Source organism: Rattus rattus, chromosome 9, assembly GCF_011064425.1.
Source record: "Rattus rattus isolate New Zealand chromosome 9, Rrattus_CSIRO_v1, whole genome shotgun sequence".
NCBI lineage: Eukaryota > Metazoa > Chordata > Mammalia > Rodentia > Muridae > Rattus > Rattus rattus.
In genome coordinates, this window is record NC_046162.1 from 73,244,777 (window position 1) to 73,262,191 (window position 17,415).

Below are 17,415 nucleotides of genomic sequence, written 5' to 3' on the forward strand. Positions count from 1 at the left end.
AGACCAATGGAACAGAATTGAAGACCCAGAAATGAACCCACACACCTATGGGCACTTGATTTTTGACAAAGGAGCCAAAACCATCCAATGGAAAAAAGATAGCATTTTCAGCAAATGGTGCTGGTTCAACTGGAGGTCAACATGTAGAAGAATGCAGATCGATCCATGCTTATCACCCTGTACAAAGCTTAAGTCCAAGTGGATAAAGGACCTCCACATCAAACCAGATACACTCAAACTAATAGAAGAAAAACTAGGGAAGCATTTGGAACACATGGGCACTGGAAAAAATTTCCTGAACAAAACACCAATGGCTTATGCTTTAAGATCAAGAATCGACAAATGGGATCTCATAAAACTGCAAAGCTTCTGTAAGGCAAAGGACACTGTGGTTAGGACAAAACGACAACCAACAGATTGGGAAAAGATCTTTACCAATCCTACAACAGATAGAGGGCTTATATCCAAAATATACAAAGAACTCAAGAAGTTAGACCGCAGGGAGACAAATAACCCTATTAAAAAATGGGGTTCAGAGCTAAACAAAGAATTCACAGCTGAGGAATACCGAATGGCCGAGAAACACCTAAAGAAATGTTCAACATCGTTAGTCATAAGGGAAATGCAAATCAAAACAACCCTGAGATTTCACCTCACACCAGTGAGAATGGCTAAGATAAAAAACTCAGGTGACAGCAAATGCTGGCGAGGATGTGGAGAAAGGGGAACACTCCTCCATTGTTGGTGGGATTGCAAACTGGTACAACCATTCTGGAAATCAGTCTGGAGGTTCCTCAGAAAATTGGATGTTGAACTGCCTGAGGATCCAGCTATACCTCTCCTGGGCATATACCCAAAAGATGCCCCAACATATAAAAAAGACACGTGCTCCACTATGTTCATCGCAGCCTTATTTATAATAGCCAGAAGCTGGAAAGAACCCAGATGCCCTTCAATAGAGGAATGGATACAGAAAATGTGGTACATCTACACAATGGAATGTTACTCAGCTATCAAAAACAATGACTTTATGAAATTCGTAGGCAAATGGTTGGAACTGGAAACTATCATCCTGAGTGAGCTAACCCAATCACAGAAAGACATACATGGTATGTACTCATTGATAAGTGGCTATTAGCCCAAATGCTCGAATTACCCTAGATGCCTAGAACAAATGAAACTCAAGACGGATGATCAAAAAGTGAATGCATATCGCTCCTGAGAGACACAGCCAGAATACAGCAAATACAGAGGCGTATGCCAGCAGGAAACCACTGAACTGAGAACAGGACCCCCGTTGAAGGAATCAGAGAAAGAACTGGAAGAGCTTGAAGGAGCTCGAGACCCCATATGTACAGCAATGCCAACCAAACAGAGCTTCCAGGGACTAAGCCACTACCCAAAGACTATACATGGACTGACCCTGGACTCTGACCTCATAGGTAGCAATGAATATCCTAGTAAGAGCACCAGTGGAAGGGGAAGCCCTGGGTCCTAAGACTGAACCCCAGTGAACTAGACTGTTGGGGAGAGGGGCAAGGGGGGAGGTTGGGAGGGAACACCCATAAGGAAGGGAGGGGGAGGGGATGTTTGCCCGGAAACCGAGAAAGGGAATAACACTCGAAATGTATATAAGAAACTCAAGTTAATAATAATAAAAAAAAATATAAAAAAAATAATTGTGTATTTGCTCACACACAAAAAAAAATAAAAAAAAAAAAGAATGTCTATCAATACACCTGGCTTTTCTTTTGTGTGGGTTCTGGGGAGCAAGCTCAGGTCATCAAACTTGTACTGCAAGCACTTTACCACCTGAGCTCTCTCTATAACCCTTTATGCTGTTTTTAGTATTAAAAAAAGTCTTTGTTGGGCAATGGGGTACATGCCTATAATTTTAGGGAAACTGAGGCAGGAGAATTAACAAGCTCAAGGGAAATCTGAGCTACAATAACAAGACTCAGTTTTCAAAAAGGCCCTTCCTTACCTCTCCACATCCTTCCCATTTTATATTTTTGAATAAAGTCATTTTAATTTTGAGCCAGTATTTTCTTTATGGACTATAACTATCTTTAAAATAAGCTATATATGCATATTTAAGACTATAAAGAAGTGTCATTTTCTAGAAGAATCCAAGTCCCTTTTGGAGTTTCTGATTCCTACTCTTCTATAAAAGTTTCATGAGTAGCAATGGCTGAGCATTTATGCCAAGTCATAAAACAATGCTCTGTGCATCTTATCATAAGCATAACTCTCCTTTGTATATATATTGACTTAGCACATTTCTCATGAGTTTTTATGACAGTATTACAGTGCATGTAATTTCTGTTTTAACTGGGCTTGAGGGAAAATTCTTTTTGTGTGTGTGCGTAAGTCTGTGTTTTTATTTTTATTTTTAATTGTTTTGCATTTTGGGATATTTTATGTATTTACATTTCAAATGTTATCCCCTTTCCCCGTCTCCCCTCTCCCTTCCTCCTTCCCCCTGCTTCTATGAGGATGCTACTCCCTCACTCCCATCTCAACACCCAGGCATTCCCCTACACTGGGGGAAATGAGCCTTCACAGAACCAAGGGCTTCTCTTATTGATGCCAGACAATGCCATCCTCTGCTACATATTTGGCTGGAACCATAGGTCCCTCCATGTGTACTCTTTGGTTGGTGGTTTAGTCCCTGGGAGCTCTGGGTGTGGGGGAGGGTTGGTTGGTTGATATTGTTGTTCTTCCTATGGGGTTGCAAACCCCTTCAGCTCCTTCAGTTCTTTCTCTAATTCCTCCACTGGGGACCCTGTGCTTAGTCCAATGGTTGGCTGCAAGCATCCTCATTTGTATCAGTAAGACTCTGGCAGAGCCTCTCAGGAGACATCCATATCAGGCTCCTGTCAGCAAGCACTTCTTGGCATCAGTGAGGGAAAATTCTTATTATCAACCTTTAAAAAATTTTCTTTTGGACTTGGAGAAGGAAACATAAATGTTATGGCCATCTTCTGATGGTTTTCCTACTTTTATAGTCTTGCTGTATAACTGGCCTCTAACTTGGACCCTTCTGACTTAGTTTCCTGAAGCTAGGATTACTGGTAAGAACCAATTCATCTAGATGACTGATCTTCCTTCCTTCTCTTGTGATGGTGGGGATCAAATCAGGGCCTTATGCATGTTAGGCAAACACGATACCATTCAGTTACCTCCCCAACTCTGCTAGTTTAAATATTTGACTAATGAAGAAAATAGATTTTCATATGTGTTCTCATTTGTATCATATCACAAAAACAGAACTTTTGCTTCAGATTTTATTTACCCGCCAAGCCGTCTTGCAAGAAGGTCTTGACTTTTTTTTTTTTTTTTTTTTTTTTGGTTCTTTTTTTTTTTTCGGAGCTGGGACCCAACCCAGGGCCTTGCGCTTCCTAGGCAAGCGCTCTACCACTGAGCTAAATCCCCAACCCCTGCTTCAGATTTTAGTTTCAAATTTTTTTGTGGTGATTATATAATAGAAAAATTCATTAATTAAATTAGATAAATTCTAAGTAATATTAAGGTCAGAGAAATCTCTCCCTGGAAAACATGATATGTAAAACAGGACAGTAAAATTCTGACTTCCTCCTTGGTGGTAGAGAAGCCTTAGAAGTGAAAAGACAGTTAGGAGCTAATTCTTCTAGGTGGTAAGGTCACCCGGGAAGAGCCAAGTATTAGTGAAGGATGCTTGGCACATCAGAATACCTAAGGGCTGATTTAGGTCCAGGAGTCTGTCTCCTTCCCATGCTTCATCAATTTGCTTTCTCTATAAACGCTTTTAGAAAACAGAACCCCCTCCATGCTTGTGGATTACTGTGAGACACTGCAATATCTACCAGAAGCAGTAACCTTGACTTTGTACAGATTAAACGTTATTCCATTTGGAGGTTCATACCTCACTAACTACAATTCATCAATTTATATACTGGCTATGCAGGGCTCTGGCATTGGACAATTGTCATATTAAGGCAGATACCCTCTTCTTTCTTTAAAAAATCATTTATTTTTATTAGAAGAACATCCCTCACTAACTAAAACTCATGTGCATTCATGTTTTGCCTGCATGAATGTCTGTGGGAACGTGTTGGATCCCTTGAAACTGGAGTTACAGACAGTTGTGAACTGCCATGTAGGTGGTGGGAATTAAACCCAGGTTCTTTGGAAGAACAGACTGGGCTCTTAACTGCTGAGCTATCCATTTCTCTAGCCTTCTTTTTAACGCCTTTCTTTTTAACCTTAGACCAATTGCTTACCTGACAACATGTGTCAAGAACACTAATTCTCCAAAAGAAAATTCATTAAGTGAATGTGTAAATCAGGTCTATATACATCTCAAAAACCCCAAACAAACAAAAAACCAAATCAACCAACTAGCCAAACAAAGAAACCAAAACCAACCAACCAACCAACCAACCAACCAACCAACCAACCAACCAACCAATCAACCAACCCCGGCAAACCCCATTAATTATAAGCCAGCAACTCCGGTCATGAGGAAGCAAGTTCAGTGTATAACGACAGTAAAGGATTTGTTTTCTCTCTATTTACTCACCACAGTATTTGCTCTTCTTAGTTTGAGGAAATCAAGTCAAACTAACCTAAACTTCCATACCAAGATGTCTATACTAATTATATGAACTTCATAACTTTACTATCTTTAATTCAAATACATACAAATAAAGAAGACAGGGCTTCTAATTTCTATGTTACAATAGTCCCACCCAGAGAAAAATGTTAATCTGAGAGCTGTTCTTAGGGGAGGCTAGTTATCATAAGAGAAAATGAGGAAAGGAAATAGGAAAAAAGTATGGAAATTTATTCAGGCTGAACTTACTGTGGTACAGAAATGTTAAGCAGTAATTAGCACCACAAGGTTGGCAGCTCCCTGCTATCTCTCAGCCTCAAATTTCTCCTCTCAAAGTCACTAATGGGTTGGACAGAAATGGCTAGTGCCCACTTTTCTCAGCTACCTCACTTAAAATGCACGAGTTGCCTCAAATGGGTTTTCTACCTTCTCACTATTAGCATAATAGCAGGGTTTAGTTTATTAGATTAGTCGGTCAATCTATGTCTCAGCACCCAACAGAATAAAACAGGACAAATTAAATCCATGGTGACAGTGATGAACAGTGGGAAACAGATGCAGAATACGGTAGGAAGGTCCAGGTTTGTGAACGCTCCCAGGACATACTCTCCCCCAGGCAGAAGACACCAAAGCCTTTGCTATCAGAAACACATTTTAAACTGAGCAAGGCAGTGCATGCTTGTGATGCTGGTACCAGAGATGCTGAGGCTGGAGGACCATAGTCTGTTCTGTGCAGTGTGATCCTGCAACAACGTTTTGATGATAAAAAGATTTCTAGCAACATTTTGTTTAGTTGGTCAACCCTCCCATTACACAACTACCAAGCCAGGCAAGGAGACTGTTTATAGCCCATTTCTTTCTGTTACAGTTATGTTGATGAAATGTTCAATAACTCTCTACGCTATGTTAATTCTTCGCTCAGATTCTGGGACAACAGGCAACTTGATTTTTAAATGGAGATAATGCACCATCAGCTGTAGCACTGATCTCTGGATGTACTCTTCCCTATACTACACTCTAGATCTTTTGTGTTAGTCTATTTTTCATGAATATCAACTAATTTTTTACATTACTAGAATATTCTCTGTGTGTTTAATCCCCTAGTAAGGTCAATACACTTAGAGGGAACAACTACTCAAAGTCTAGAAAACGGACTAGAAGAACCATGGCAGTGTTGCTCCTGAGCGTTCTCTCCACACATGCACACTGGCAGCCCTGGCTTACCTGGTGTGACCAGAGAGTGGCACTGAGTGGGTCTACTCAGGCCTACTGAGGACACTGGGTAGGTATTCTAGACAGAATTGGAGAGAACGTGGAAAATAGAAGGGAAAAATCTAGAAACGGAAGCTGATGGCTATGAAGACAAATCCTGCCTGGTGATAGTCCTTAATGGAAAGTAGTTGCAGCCAGTTTCTCTGACAGGCTAGGCTAGACAGGATCCGCCCTTTAATGCTCACTAAAATTCCACTTTGTTGGCCTAGATAGCCTTAACTATGAGATGAACACTTGAGTACCAAGGCTGGTGCTGTCCCAGACTGAGGAGGAGTTTGAGTTCCAGCTGAAATGAAAACTAAGGACAGTGTTTTTGATAACTCCTGGTCCTGTTTACAAATTTATTTGTTCTCTCTTAAATAAAATATAATGTTCATTCAGCAGCCATGTTACTAAATCATCAAAGGACAGACTACCCAGCACCTGAAGTAAGAAGTGTATGTACTAGTCTGTTGCTCGGAGTTAGTAAACGATACTGGGAAAGCAAGCCTACACAGCTGTAACATACTACTGTAAGTATAACATAGCTATAGCCTGCTGCATAAAAACTGTATTCTCCACTGTAAGCCCTGGACTTCCTTCTTTGTAAGAAGATAATTCAGTGGTAGTCTGTTTGTTTTGGACTTACCTGCTTTTCAATCCTGACATTCCAGGGTTAGCAAGAGACTGTATGGGAACTGGCCTCAAAGTGTTTATTAAGTAATTCTAGGTTAAATATTATTTTTTAACTGCACAGTTTTTAATTCTATGTTTTAAGAGTAAGAAGCAATATGAACAAGATTTGCAGTATATGCCATTTTAGTTTCCAAGGTTTTAGCCAAGATCAACTAGAAATATTAAATAAAAAATACACGAATAAACAATTTGTAAGCTAAATTGTGTATCTTCTGAATCTCATGCTGCTTTACTTTGTCCTGTCTGGAACTTGAGCCATTCCTTTGTCTAGTGAATCCCTGTTGCTATGTTATATACCCACTAATCACTTAGTAGTCCTCTTAGCGCAGTGGTTGTTGTCCAAGTAAACTTTATCTTATTTAATAATGTCCCTAAAGCCCAAATGTAGTGATTCTGATTGACAATTTGGCTATGTCAAGGAGAATTTGTTAAGTGTCTCTTAAGTGGAAACATAAAGGCGCAATAAGCTATTTGAGATCCCATTCACGTAACTTTTATTCCACCTATCCCTTTGTTTCATCGTTTTTCACTTATTACTGTGACTAATTTATAAACTCTATCATAGGAATATGTGAATAGGAAAAGCTAATATTATATAGGGCTGATTATCTCTGCAACCTCAGGTATCTGTTGAAGGTAGGAAGATATAAGGCTGGGTGCCACCTCACCACAAAATAGTTTTGTGAATGTCATACAACTCATGCAGGAGACCCATATTTGGTTTGCTTTAAAAAGCTGTGCCTCAAAATGCTAACAGCAGAAGGTTATTGTCTTTTTTTTTTTTTTAACCTAGTCACAGGACTAAGTTTTGATATTCCTGAAGTGTCTGTTACTGCAAAGGCAGGGGAGGAAGAGACATACACTCTCAACACTTTCTTTGAACCTTGCTTACTGCTCACCAGCAGTGGGAGGAAGGGATTACATCTGCTTTTATGTAGGTCTAAGAGATCATTAAGAAAATGTCAGTTCCTGGAGGACCCAATAGTTCCTATTCTTTCTATGCAAGCATGCTTCATTTTAAGTTTCCTGCTCTGGGAAAATATAAATTCTTTTCTGTCTGGCATAATAGCATCATCAAAATGTGAAACTAGCTTTCTAATGACTCAGCATGAAGAAAGAGGCTGAGGCATGCCCATAATTATAGCTATCATCACAAGGCCTGGTGACCAGTAGGGCCACAGGGACACTGCAGACACAGCAGTGTCAGAGCTTCAGTCTCTTTGGTGAGTCACAGTGTGAGGAACAGGCAGTACTGCTAAACTTGCAGCCTTGCTTTGAGAAGCAGAGAGAAATCTCCTCTGTGGGAAGCATTCAAGTAAGAGCATTTCTCATTGCTTTCAATATCCATGCTCTATGCAATAAATTTAAAGCAGGATCAGAATCACTTATCACAGATCTATATCTTACCTGGGGTCACAGAGAAATTTGGTTTTCTCTCCTTCTTCTCTCCAGATAAGCCATTCACGAAAAGAAGGGTGCACAAACATCCGAGTCATGTCTCTGCGCTTGATTAGGAACATGGAGAGGTTCTCCATTCTTTGTTGGAAGTCTTCCCATTCTAGTGTGCCTTCAATGCTCCCAGCATTGATGGCCTGGAAGATATGTTCATCAGTAAGTGGGTGGAGAGAGGCCACTGCCACATTCAGGAGAGGCATCACCCGGTCAAAGGAAGACTGAGTTGGGAACTTCATATTGCACTGGAGTAAATAAACCTCAGAGAGTGAAACAGGAACGACTTTGTAGCTAGAACTCTTTAGCACTAGGTAGCCTTTCTCTATGAGGTCAAATGTGAGTTTCAGGTATAGATATGACCCTTGACTGAGGGTCTTGAGGTGAGAACTGAGTTTGCCAAATGTAGTATTGTCCATCTTGCCATTAAGTGAGATGTTATTCTGGATCTCTGAGCTGCTGTGAATCCGGTGCAGGATGTAAGCCTGCAGGTCCTGGTCTATGGCTTCATTCTCTTCTAGTCGATCCAAAAATATCCTATGGAAAGGCAGCAACTTGGTAATTTCCTAAAATAGATGGAGAGAGAGATAGAGAGAGATAGACAGAAAGACCTTCAGTATCCCCTAACTCTCTTACAAACTATGAGGTCCAGAAATCAGTCTAAATTTCTGGGTGGCCAGAGAAGAAAATAATCTTAAGCATGATATCCATAGACTACAGGAAGTTATGCACACAGTAAGAAGATGGCTTTTTCTAATACTGAGACGCTTTGTGGGTCTTTGTGAAGAGTACATGAGGATCAAATTGAAGAGGTTCTTCCCATTCTCTTTATTCCTTATACTCTGGCTTCACTGAAACGTTACCAATTCACTAAAATGGTTATTGCTGAGATTACCAATAATCTTAACCTTGGCAAATCCAAAAATTAGTGTTAGTTTTCATCTTTTCAGGGTCTTGGCAGTGTTAACAGGCTCAGGTCTCTATTAATTTTCCTTCTTCGGTATTTCCATTCTCTAAAACAGTTCTAAATATCATCTATTTTGACAGATTATTTAATTCTGAGTTTTCACTTTGCATCCTGTTTTACCAAGTAATTTATACTTTGATGTTTCATAGATAAACAATGTGTGTAAATAAAAATTATTAAATTTTATACTCAATCAGAAGACATTCCCTGTGCTAACAAATTAACTGTAGTGCCAGTGACCCTGACACTGAATCCTTGGAGGTACCTGAGACCTCTGTTTCTGAAGATGGCATGTGTTCATGTACTCACCAAACCCCAGGGTTCATTCTTGATATCTTGCTTATCCTCACATTCAGTCTGTCATCAAGTCTCTTTTCTTTTTGAATGTTCTATATAGCCTGGATGTTCTAGAACTCTTAACTCTCTTGCCTCAGCCTTCAAAATGATGCTATCACAGGTGTGAACCATCACACCCGGCTGATCAACGGTTTAATTCTCCTTCAGAATATTTTCAAATACAGCTAGTTGAAGACATCACCGTTCACCCTCTTTCTGCTTACACCCGCCATCCTCTGTGTTTTATGATGTACACAACCAGGAGACAGAGCTTAAAAAAATAGTGGGTCAGATTTTATCACCATATAATGCTCCCTAGAGGGGCTTCTCCTATCTACCCGAAACCACCGTTCCCATCTCTCTATACTATTTTATTTTTTTTCATAGTACTGGACATGATATTACCTATAATATTACAATATGTTTCATTATACTTTTTGTGTTCCTTACTAAAAAAGTGTTATGAAATCAGAGATATTGTGTGCTTTATTTACTACTGAATCCTTAAGTATAAGGACAGTGTGGGACATACTCTAAATATCCAAGACATGTCTATAGAAGTAATGAAAAACTACATATGATTTTGTGAGGAAAATAATTCTTAGAAATTCTTCATTGAAGAGAGTACAGTATTTAGGAAGTTACTGTGGGTCTTTACCCATGAAGACATTGAAATTTGGACTTATAAAATCTGGAACATGCATAGTACCCTGTCTATTCTTTGGCACTATTGAAAAATGAAGGTTTTTCTGCTCTACCTACCTAGACATTTAAAAATTCTTCTTTAATTACAAATGACATCAAGTTAGAATAGATCTCAGTTCAGTATTGCTTATGCATAAAAATCAAAAATAGAGATCATAGCTAGGTGTGGTGGCACACATCTGTAAATTCAATACTTAGGAGGTTGAGACAGGAGGATCATGAGTTTGAGGCCAGCCTAGGTTACCCAGTAAAATTTTTTTTCTTAAAAAAAAAAAATGAAAACAAAACAAAAATAAAAAAAAAACCAAGAAACAAAACCAAACACAAGATTTTGTTTTTGGAGATCTTTCCTAATAATATTTTAACAACCAAGGTACTGTCCGCTAATTAGGTTATATGTAATTTCAGCTGTAAAGATCATTATGTGGATCTAGACTGTAACCCAAATAACCCGCAGAATGAGAGTAAACATGTACGGTGATGGGATTAGAGATACTGCTTCTTGTCAAGAGGGCAGTAGATATAACTCGCCAATATGCAGAGTAATAGTAAAAGCTGAAAGGGGAAAGGGGAGACTTAATGTGACTCACCTATGTATTAGCTATTACAAGTGGGCCATATCAACAGTGGGATAATTCTATATTCTATGTGTTCTTAATCAAGAAGGGATTTTTTTTAAAAGAAGAGACTCACTGTTCCAAACCACATACGAACACAAAAGAACAGGAGCTATAACTATAACTCCTTAGCCCAGTATTTTTTACAGACTCAATTCCACATTCTTGGTTCTTTCAGGCCAATAAACATTAAAAGGAAGCAAAACCTTATCTCTCAGTTGTAATAAATATAACCTGAAGTCCTAATATTGCCAATATTTGCTAGAGGAAGGCATATACAGTGACAACTTTCATCCATGCTACCAAAAATTGAGCTCAAAGAGAAGTGAGGGAAGAAGTGGAAATCTGAGCCTCTGAGCACACTCAAGTGTGCAGTGGAATTCAGAGCGTGAGGCTCTCCCCTTGCACTACTACGTTAGGGCAAAGTCCGAAGAGCAGACCTTTGTTTTGCTCCTTTTAGACTGATTCTGAACTCAACACCCTTTTCTCCTGCTTCAGGTGTGCCAGGGCTACATACTTAGCCTCTTAATGCTATTCTGAGGAACACTCTGTTAAGCCTTACCCAGAGCAATGGGAATAAGAACTTGACATATAGAGAGAATGTTTTTTTCTAGATCTTGTCTCTTAGGTTTAAGAAGAGCTAAGAGAACCAGGATTCAGAACCTTTTCAGTTTAAGTTCCTTGGAAGGGAGATAATCTATGGTTCAGAAGCAAACAGCCACATACCTGTAAACTGGTCCTAACTGTTACAATTAGTTTGAGCCAAGAAGGAAAATTTCCAATCATTTTACTTAGAAATGATACAATTGTATCCCCATAATCCGGTTTGTGAAATTCTGCTTCATTTAATCCATCAATTAAAATGATGAAATCTTCATCTGGGATTTTTCTCTCTGAGATAGAAAGAAACAAATTACTTCACAATTACCAAGTGGATAGGTGGGTTCTCATTGGGTCTTTGATCACAGATCAGTCTGGAAAAAATGTATTACAATGTATAACTTATTATAAAGACATGCTATCATTCATTTGGTGAATTACTTTGTTTTTCATCAGGTCACACGTATATAAGCATGTGTATTTTAGGATCAGGAATATTGTATTTTCATCTCCAGAGTCTGACAGCTAGAGTTATGAGCTCTTGAATGTGGAACTCCACTGTTCCCTCAATATGTAAAAGCTAAATAAAGTGGTTGTTTCTATCATAGTATAAAGAAAATAACATCACATATTCTTTTGTGAGTTCCTTAATGACTGAGGTAGTATATAGAACTATACATGACTGTGTCTGGGAAGAGAGGATGGAACATGGATGAACCTGACCTGGCAGGTCAGATCTCAAGATCCTGGCAGCTCCCTAGAGGATGAGCCAGTCCCATCACTGATGCCAGGGGAGGAGTCATGTCAGAGAATTGCTGGCATTTAGTTCCCTTCTAAATTGATTGAATTAACTTATCTTCAGGTTCAGGTTGAGGGTGCTTAGTGAGATTTCAGGCTTGTACTCTCACTAAGTGTGTATCAACTCTTGACTAATATTGAATACTTCTGGTTATCTAATGAAGAAACAGGTTTAATCTGAAGAAAAAAATAAAATTAGTTTCAAAATAAAAGGTCCAGACTACTGTAAAATACTGGTTCTTTTAATTTTTAAACACGAGCATACATGTTTTCCCCCATGTTTTGCACTACGAAATTAATTTCAGTTTACCAATATTATGCCAATTCTCAAATTATGAAGAGGTATTTCTATATCTTTTGCCAATACTTCTGATTGAAACCAGGGTCTTTTGCATGATGAGTAAATACTCCACCACTGAGCTATATCCACAGGCCACATAGTTTTGTTTTTTGAGACAGGGTTCTCCGTGTACTCCTGGCTGGCCTTAAACTCAGAGATTCTTCTGTCTCTGTCCCAATCCCCAGAGTGCTGGGATTTAAGGTCACTACTGCCTAGCTCCAGGCCAGATAATCATAACTTACTTCCAATTGTCTATATTTTAGGAAAAGAAATAAACTATAGATTCCAGTTCTAATTTATAATAATATTTTTAATAAAATGTTACTATAAATGACATGCACTAAGAAAACAAAACAGTCTTTTAGAGATTCCAAAAATTAAGGAAAATTTTAAATCCAGAAATTAAGTCAAAAATTAAGTATTAGAGGAATTATTAGGAATTAGGAATTTACCTAAACAACTGGAAATTCTTTCATGCTTGATTTTGAGAACTCTGACTCCCTGAATTAATTGAGTCTTAATTTCCACAGAGAAAATGTCTAGATGTACCTGGTTGGCTGAGCACCTCCTATGCTGAACAAGTTCTATGCTGCTTCAGGAGAGCGCACCAGTTTCAAGAGCATTTGTTCAGCAGGTGGTAGCCTGAAACAGGCTATGGTGGGAGCATTTCACACTGGAAACAGGCAAGTGTTAAAGTAGTTCTTCCTTCCCCAGGGGACTGATGAAAGCTTAGCACAACCTGTCCCTGCCCTTCACACATCCTCTAACTTTACATGGTGATTCCTAAGCCAAGATATTCACAGGGATAAAAGGGCTGATGACAATGCCCCATAGAAAAACATTTCAAACACTTCTTAAAGATTACATTTGTGGGGTGTGTGTGTGTGTGTGTGTGTGTGTGTGTGTGTGTGTGTGTGTGTGTGTGTGTGTGTGTAGTCAGTCTCTCTTACCATGTGGGTCCCCAGAGGTTGAACTCAGGAAATGCTTGTGGAGGAAATGCTTTTGCCCACTGAGGAGCCAGCTCATTGGCTCTGGGTATTATAATGAATGAAACAATTAATTTGCTAATAAAGCTAAATTTTATTTGCAGAAATTTCCAGGAGTACTCACTCCATGAGTAAAACATAAATATTTCTTTTCTCTAAAGTGGACTAATATGGGCTGGGTTGTATATTTGTCTACCATACAGAAAGTCCTGGATTTGATCTCTAGCACTGTAAAAAGGAAAACATTTGTCTCTCTTTCTTTTTTTCCCTTTTCTTTTTTTCGGAGCTGGGGACCGAACCCAGGGCCTTGCGCTTGCTAGGCAAGTGCTCTACCACTGAGCTAAATCCCCAACCCCAACATTTGTCTCTTAATCAGGATAATGATATTCTTTTAATCCCTGTGAGATTTTTTTTTGAGATTTTTCCTCCTGTTCTTGGGAAGAGTTACTTAAAAGTTACCTAGGGATGTAGGCTTATAAGATGTCAACAGATAAGTTTATTTAAGACATCATTGTACTTAAAAAAAAAGAATTTAAAACAAAAATTACAAAGAATTTTTTAATGTTATGGACACTGTAAAAAATAGTATTTTGCTAAGTAATTTCTTCTTTTGTTTAATGATGTTTGACAGCTGTACACTTAAGAGACTTTAAAGATCTTCAGATTGTTTTTAAATGCAGCTAGCCTTATACAAATGCTTCTTTATATTCATTTTCAAGCTTTTACAGAATAGTAAAAGAATTTTTAAAATTAAAAATGCCAAACAAAATTGCTATTTCCTATTCTGCCATGTATGAAAATTTAAAATGTAGCTACTATTTAGTTTTTGATCATGAGTTTAGTCTTTAATGGCTGAGCCATGTCTCCAGGCTGCAACTACTATTTATTATCAGAATTATTTCATAGAAAAATATTTATTTTAGCTCTCTCTGGCCTCTCTCTTCTCTTTCCCTTTTGTTCCTTTCTCTGTCCTTCTCTGTCCCCTCTTTCTCTGCCTCTATTCTCTTCTCAACTCCACTTCTCATGCCCCCAAATAAAAGCCATTTATATTAGAAAATAATTTAATTAAAAATAAATATATTAACTTTTATATACTTTTAAAGACTGTGTCTATAACCACTCAAATTATAGATAATCTCATTTCTTATTTTGTCATGGACTAATTTAAGACTTTTAAAGTATGAGTCACTGCTCTGGCTGAGGAGTCACTCACTGGAAAAGTTTCCCGAGCTTTTAATCTTGTTTTAATCGCTATGAATAACATTCCCTGGGTGCCCCTCGTTGCCTCTGCTTACATAAACCTTTAGTGTGTCTTTGGAGTCTTCCCCAGTAGTCCCTGTGCTAGTAGACTGTACATAGGTGCCTGGGATAAATGATGCTCAGACACTGAATGGGAAGAGGAAGCAGCTAGAGATGAAATCGCAGCAGCCTTAGTCAGTCAGTGTGCTTCTACACAGACGCCTCTCACAGATCCACAGGCAAATCTGTCCCTCAGTCACCTCCCTTTAGGGGTGGCACTCCTGTCCTCTTGTTCATCTCAGTGGCAGAAGCAAATGCTTACTGGGAAGCTTCATACTATTGGAATCTTCAAAACTTTTGGAAAATACTGTCTTTTTTCTTTTAAAGGAGAAGTGAGTTATTAATGATCTAATTCCTGAGTATGAGCTGAAAAGTATTTTCCATAAAATTTTCCTGGGGGGAAAACTCTAGTTACCTGAGAATAAAATGTATATATGATAATGAAGGACATTTCAGCCATACACTCTGATAAGTTGGTAACTCTATATAATCATGCAACTAAATACCTGACCAAATTGAAAAAACATTTCTGTCATTGAAGAAAATTCCTAGCCCTTGGTCTTCCCAAGGCTTGACCACCCAGTTTAGGGGAATGTCAGGGTCAGAGGCGGGAAGGGGTGGGTGGATGGGTGGGAGCACCCTCATAGAAGAAGGGGGTGGGAGGATAGAACAGTAGGTTTATGGATGGGAAACCGAGAAAGGGGATAACATTTGAAATCTAAATAAAAAATATCCAATAAAAACCAAACTCACACAAGTTATTTTATATTATTCATTTTGACATATAGGACACTGTCTGCATGACCTGCTCTTTAACCTATAGGTTATTTAGAAGTAGGTTCACCTATACATATTGAAGATTATATTGTTACGGATTTCTAATTTAATTCCGTTGTTTTAGACAATTCTGCTGTGGTATTTACTTTCTCGGGCTTTTCATGCCTACAGTGTACCACTGTTCACTGTAACAACTCAGCTTTGCTCCCTGAGGTGCTGCTGCCTTTTTTTTTTTTTTTTTTTTTTGAGAGACAAGCTGTCTTATTGGCCAGGGACTTGCCACATAGGCCAGGACACTGTCTAGTGAGCCCTCGTGACTCACCTGTTTCCTTTTTCCCAACAGTGGGATTAAAAGTGTGTGTGTGTGTGTGCCTGCCTGCCTGCCTGCCTGCCTGCCTGCCTGCCTGCCTCCTTCCTTCCTTCCTTCCTTCCTTCCTTCCTTCCTTCCTTCCTTCCTTCCTTCCTTCCTTCCTCCCTCCTCCCTCCTCCCTCCCTCCCTTTTCTTATAAAGGTACTATTTATCAATCTTAGGTCCTTGTACATTACAGACTAAGCTAGCTCCCTAGACTGATATTTTAACTTTCATTTTTGTTGTTTTAGAGGCAGGACCTCACTATGTAGTCTAACCTAGTCTTGAACTCACAGTCCTCTCATCTCAGCACCCTAAGTGCTGGGATTTTTGACATGGAATACCATCCTTAGATAACTTTTAGAAAATTTGAGATGTTCTATAGTTCAGAATAGAGTTTATGTTTTCTTGAAGAAAATATATATTTTGTATTTATTAGGTAATATTCTGTAAGTATCAACCAGTGCGAGTTGGCTGATAATATTGTTCAAATCTATACCTTTACTTTTTTCGTCTACTTGTTTCAATAGTTACCAAGAAGCATTTAAATACCCATCCCTAACTGGGCTTTGTTTATTAGGCTCTTTGATGAGTTTTTGATTCATGATTCCAGAACCCTGATTCTAGGTACATAATGTGGATTCATGTCTACTAGTTGCTTTTACTAATATATTGGTTGTTTAAAAGTCTATTCTGACACTAACAAACTACTCTAGATTTCTTATGGTTATGTTTTACTCATTGCTTTTCTATTCTTTCATTTTCAATGGTGTGATAATTGAGTAACTATGAAGACAGTTATGGATCAGATTGTATTCTTTATTCAGTCTGAGAGTTTCGGCATTCTGATTTACTTACTTCATTGATATTTTACAACTAATTCCTTAATATGATCTACCTAATTTTTTTAAATTTTTTTCTTTTGGTTTGATTAAACAATTTTTAACATTTGTAAATTGTTTTTCCAACTGCTGATTATAACTTTAAGAGTGAGTAGAAACCCCCAGAATAAGATGAAGCAATTGAATTTAGAGTTCTATTAATAGGGATATGTAAAGGGACAGAGAAATAAATGAGTAGATATATCTTACAGTAAAATAATATGGTTGAGAATTTGGTGCAGACTCAGCAAGCATCTGTATATTGTCTTTGAACACCTACAGGGCATAGCTTTTTGTATCACTGCCCTTTTAAAATACCCATGCATCACTGGGCTGTGACACCGAGCCTTTAAACCAGCACTAGGGAGCCAGAGGCAGGTGGATCTCTGTAAGTCTGAGGCCAGCCTGATCTATATTGTGAGCTCTAGGACAGCCAAAGCTATAAAGAGAGACCCTGTCTCAAAACAATCAAATCAAATCAAATCAAACCAAACCAAACCCATGCATATGAGTTGTTTCTCCTTAATACCTCTATTCAAAATGTATTTCCTGAAATATCTACCATGTTCAAGGTGAAAAGATGGGTATGAATGATAAAAGATGAACACAAGTTAAATTTTAAGATTTTACATACACATACATACACACACACATACATACACATACATACACACACACACACACACACACACATACATACTAGTGTGTTGAGTAGCACAACTGAGATACTTAATCATTATTACTCTGTTTGACTTCCAGTGCTGACAAAA

At 38.4% G+C, this 17,415-nt stretch overlaps 1 protein-coding gene across 7 annotated transcripts in view; it reads right to left on the minus strand.

Moving 5' to 3' along the window:
* The window catches only part of Tanc2 (tetratricopeptide repeat, ankyrin repeat and coiled-coil containing 2), a 325,356-nt gene that overhangs the window by 62,524 nt on the left and 245,417 nt on the right, over positions 1–17,415 (minus strand). For all 7 annotated transcript variants that reach the window (XM_032914256.1, XM_032914255.1, XM_032914254.1 and 4 more), the window contains 2 exons: positions 11,342–11,508; positions 7,949–8,556 (listed from right to left, as the gene is read on the minus strand). In XM_032914256.1, coding sequence (XP_032770147.1) covers positions 7,949–8,556; positions 11,342–11,508 — 775 coding nt within the window. The remainder of the gene's footprint in view (positions 1–7,948; positions 8,557–11,341; positions 11,509–17,415) is intronic.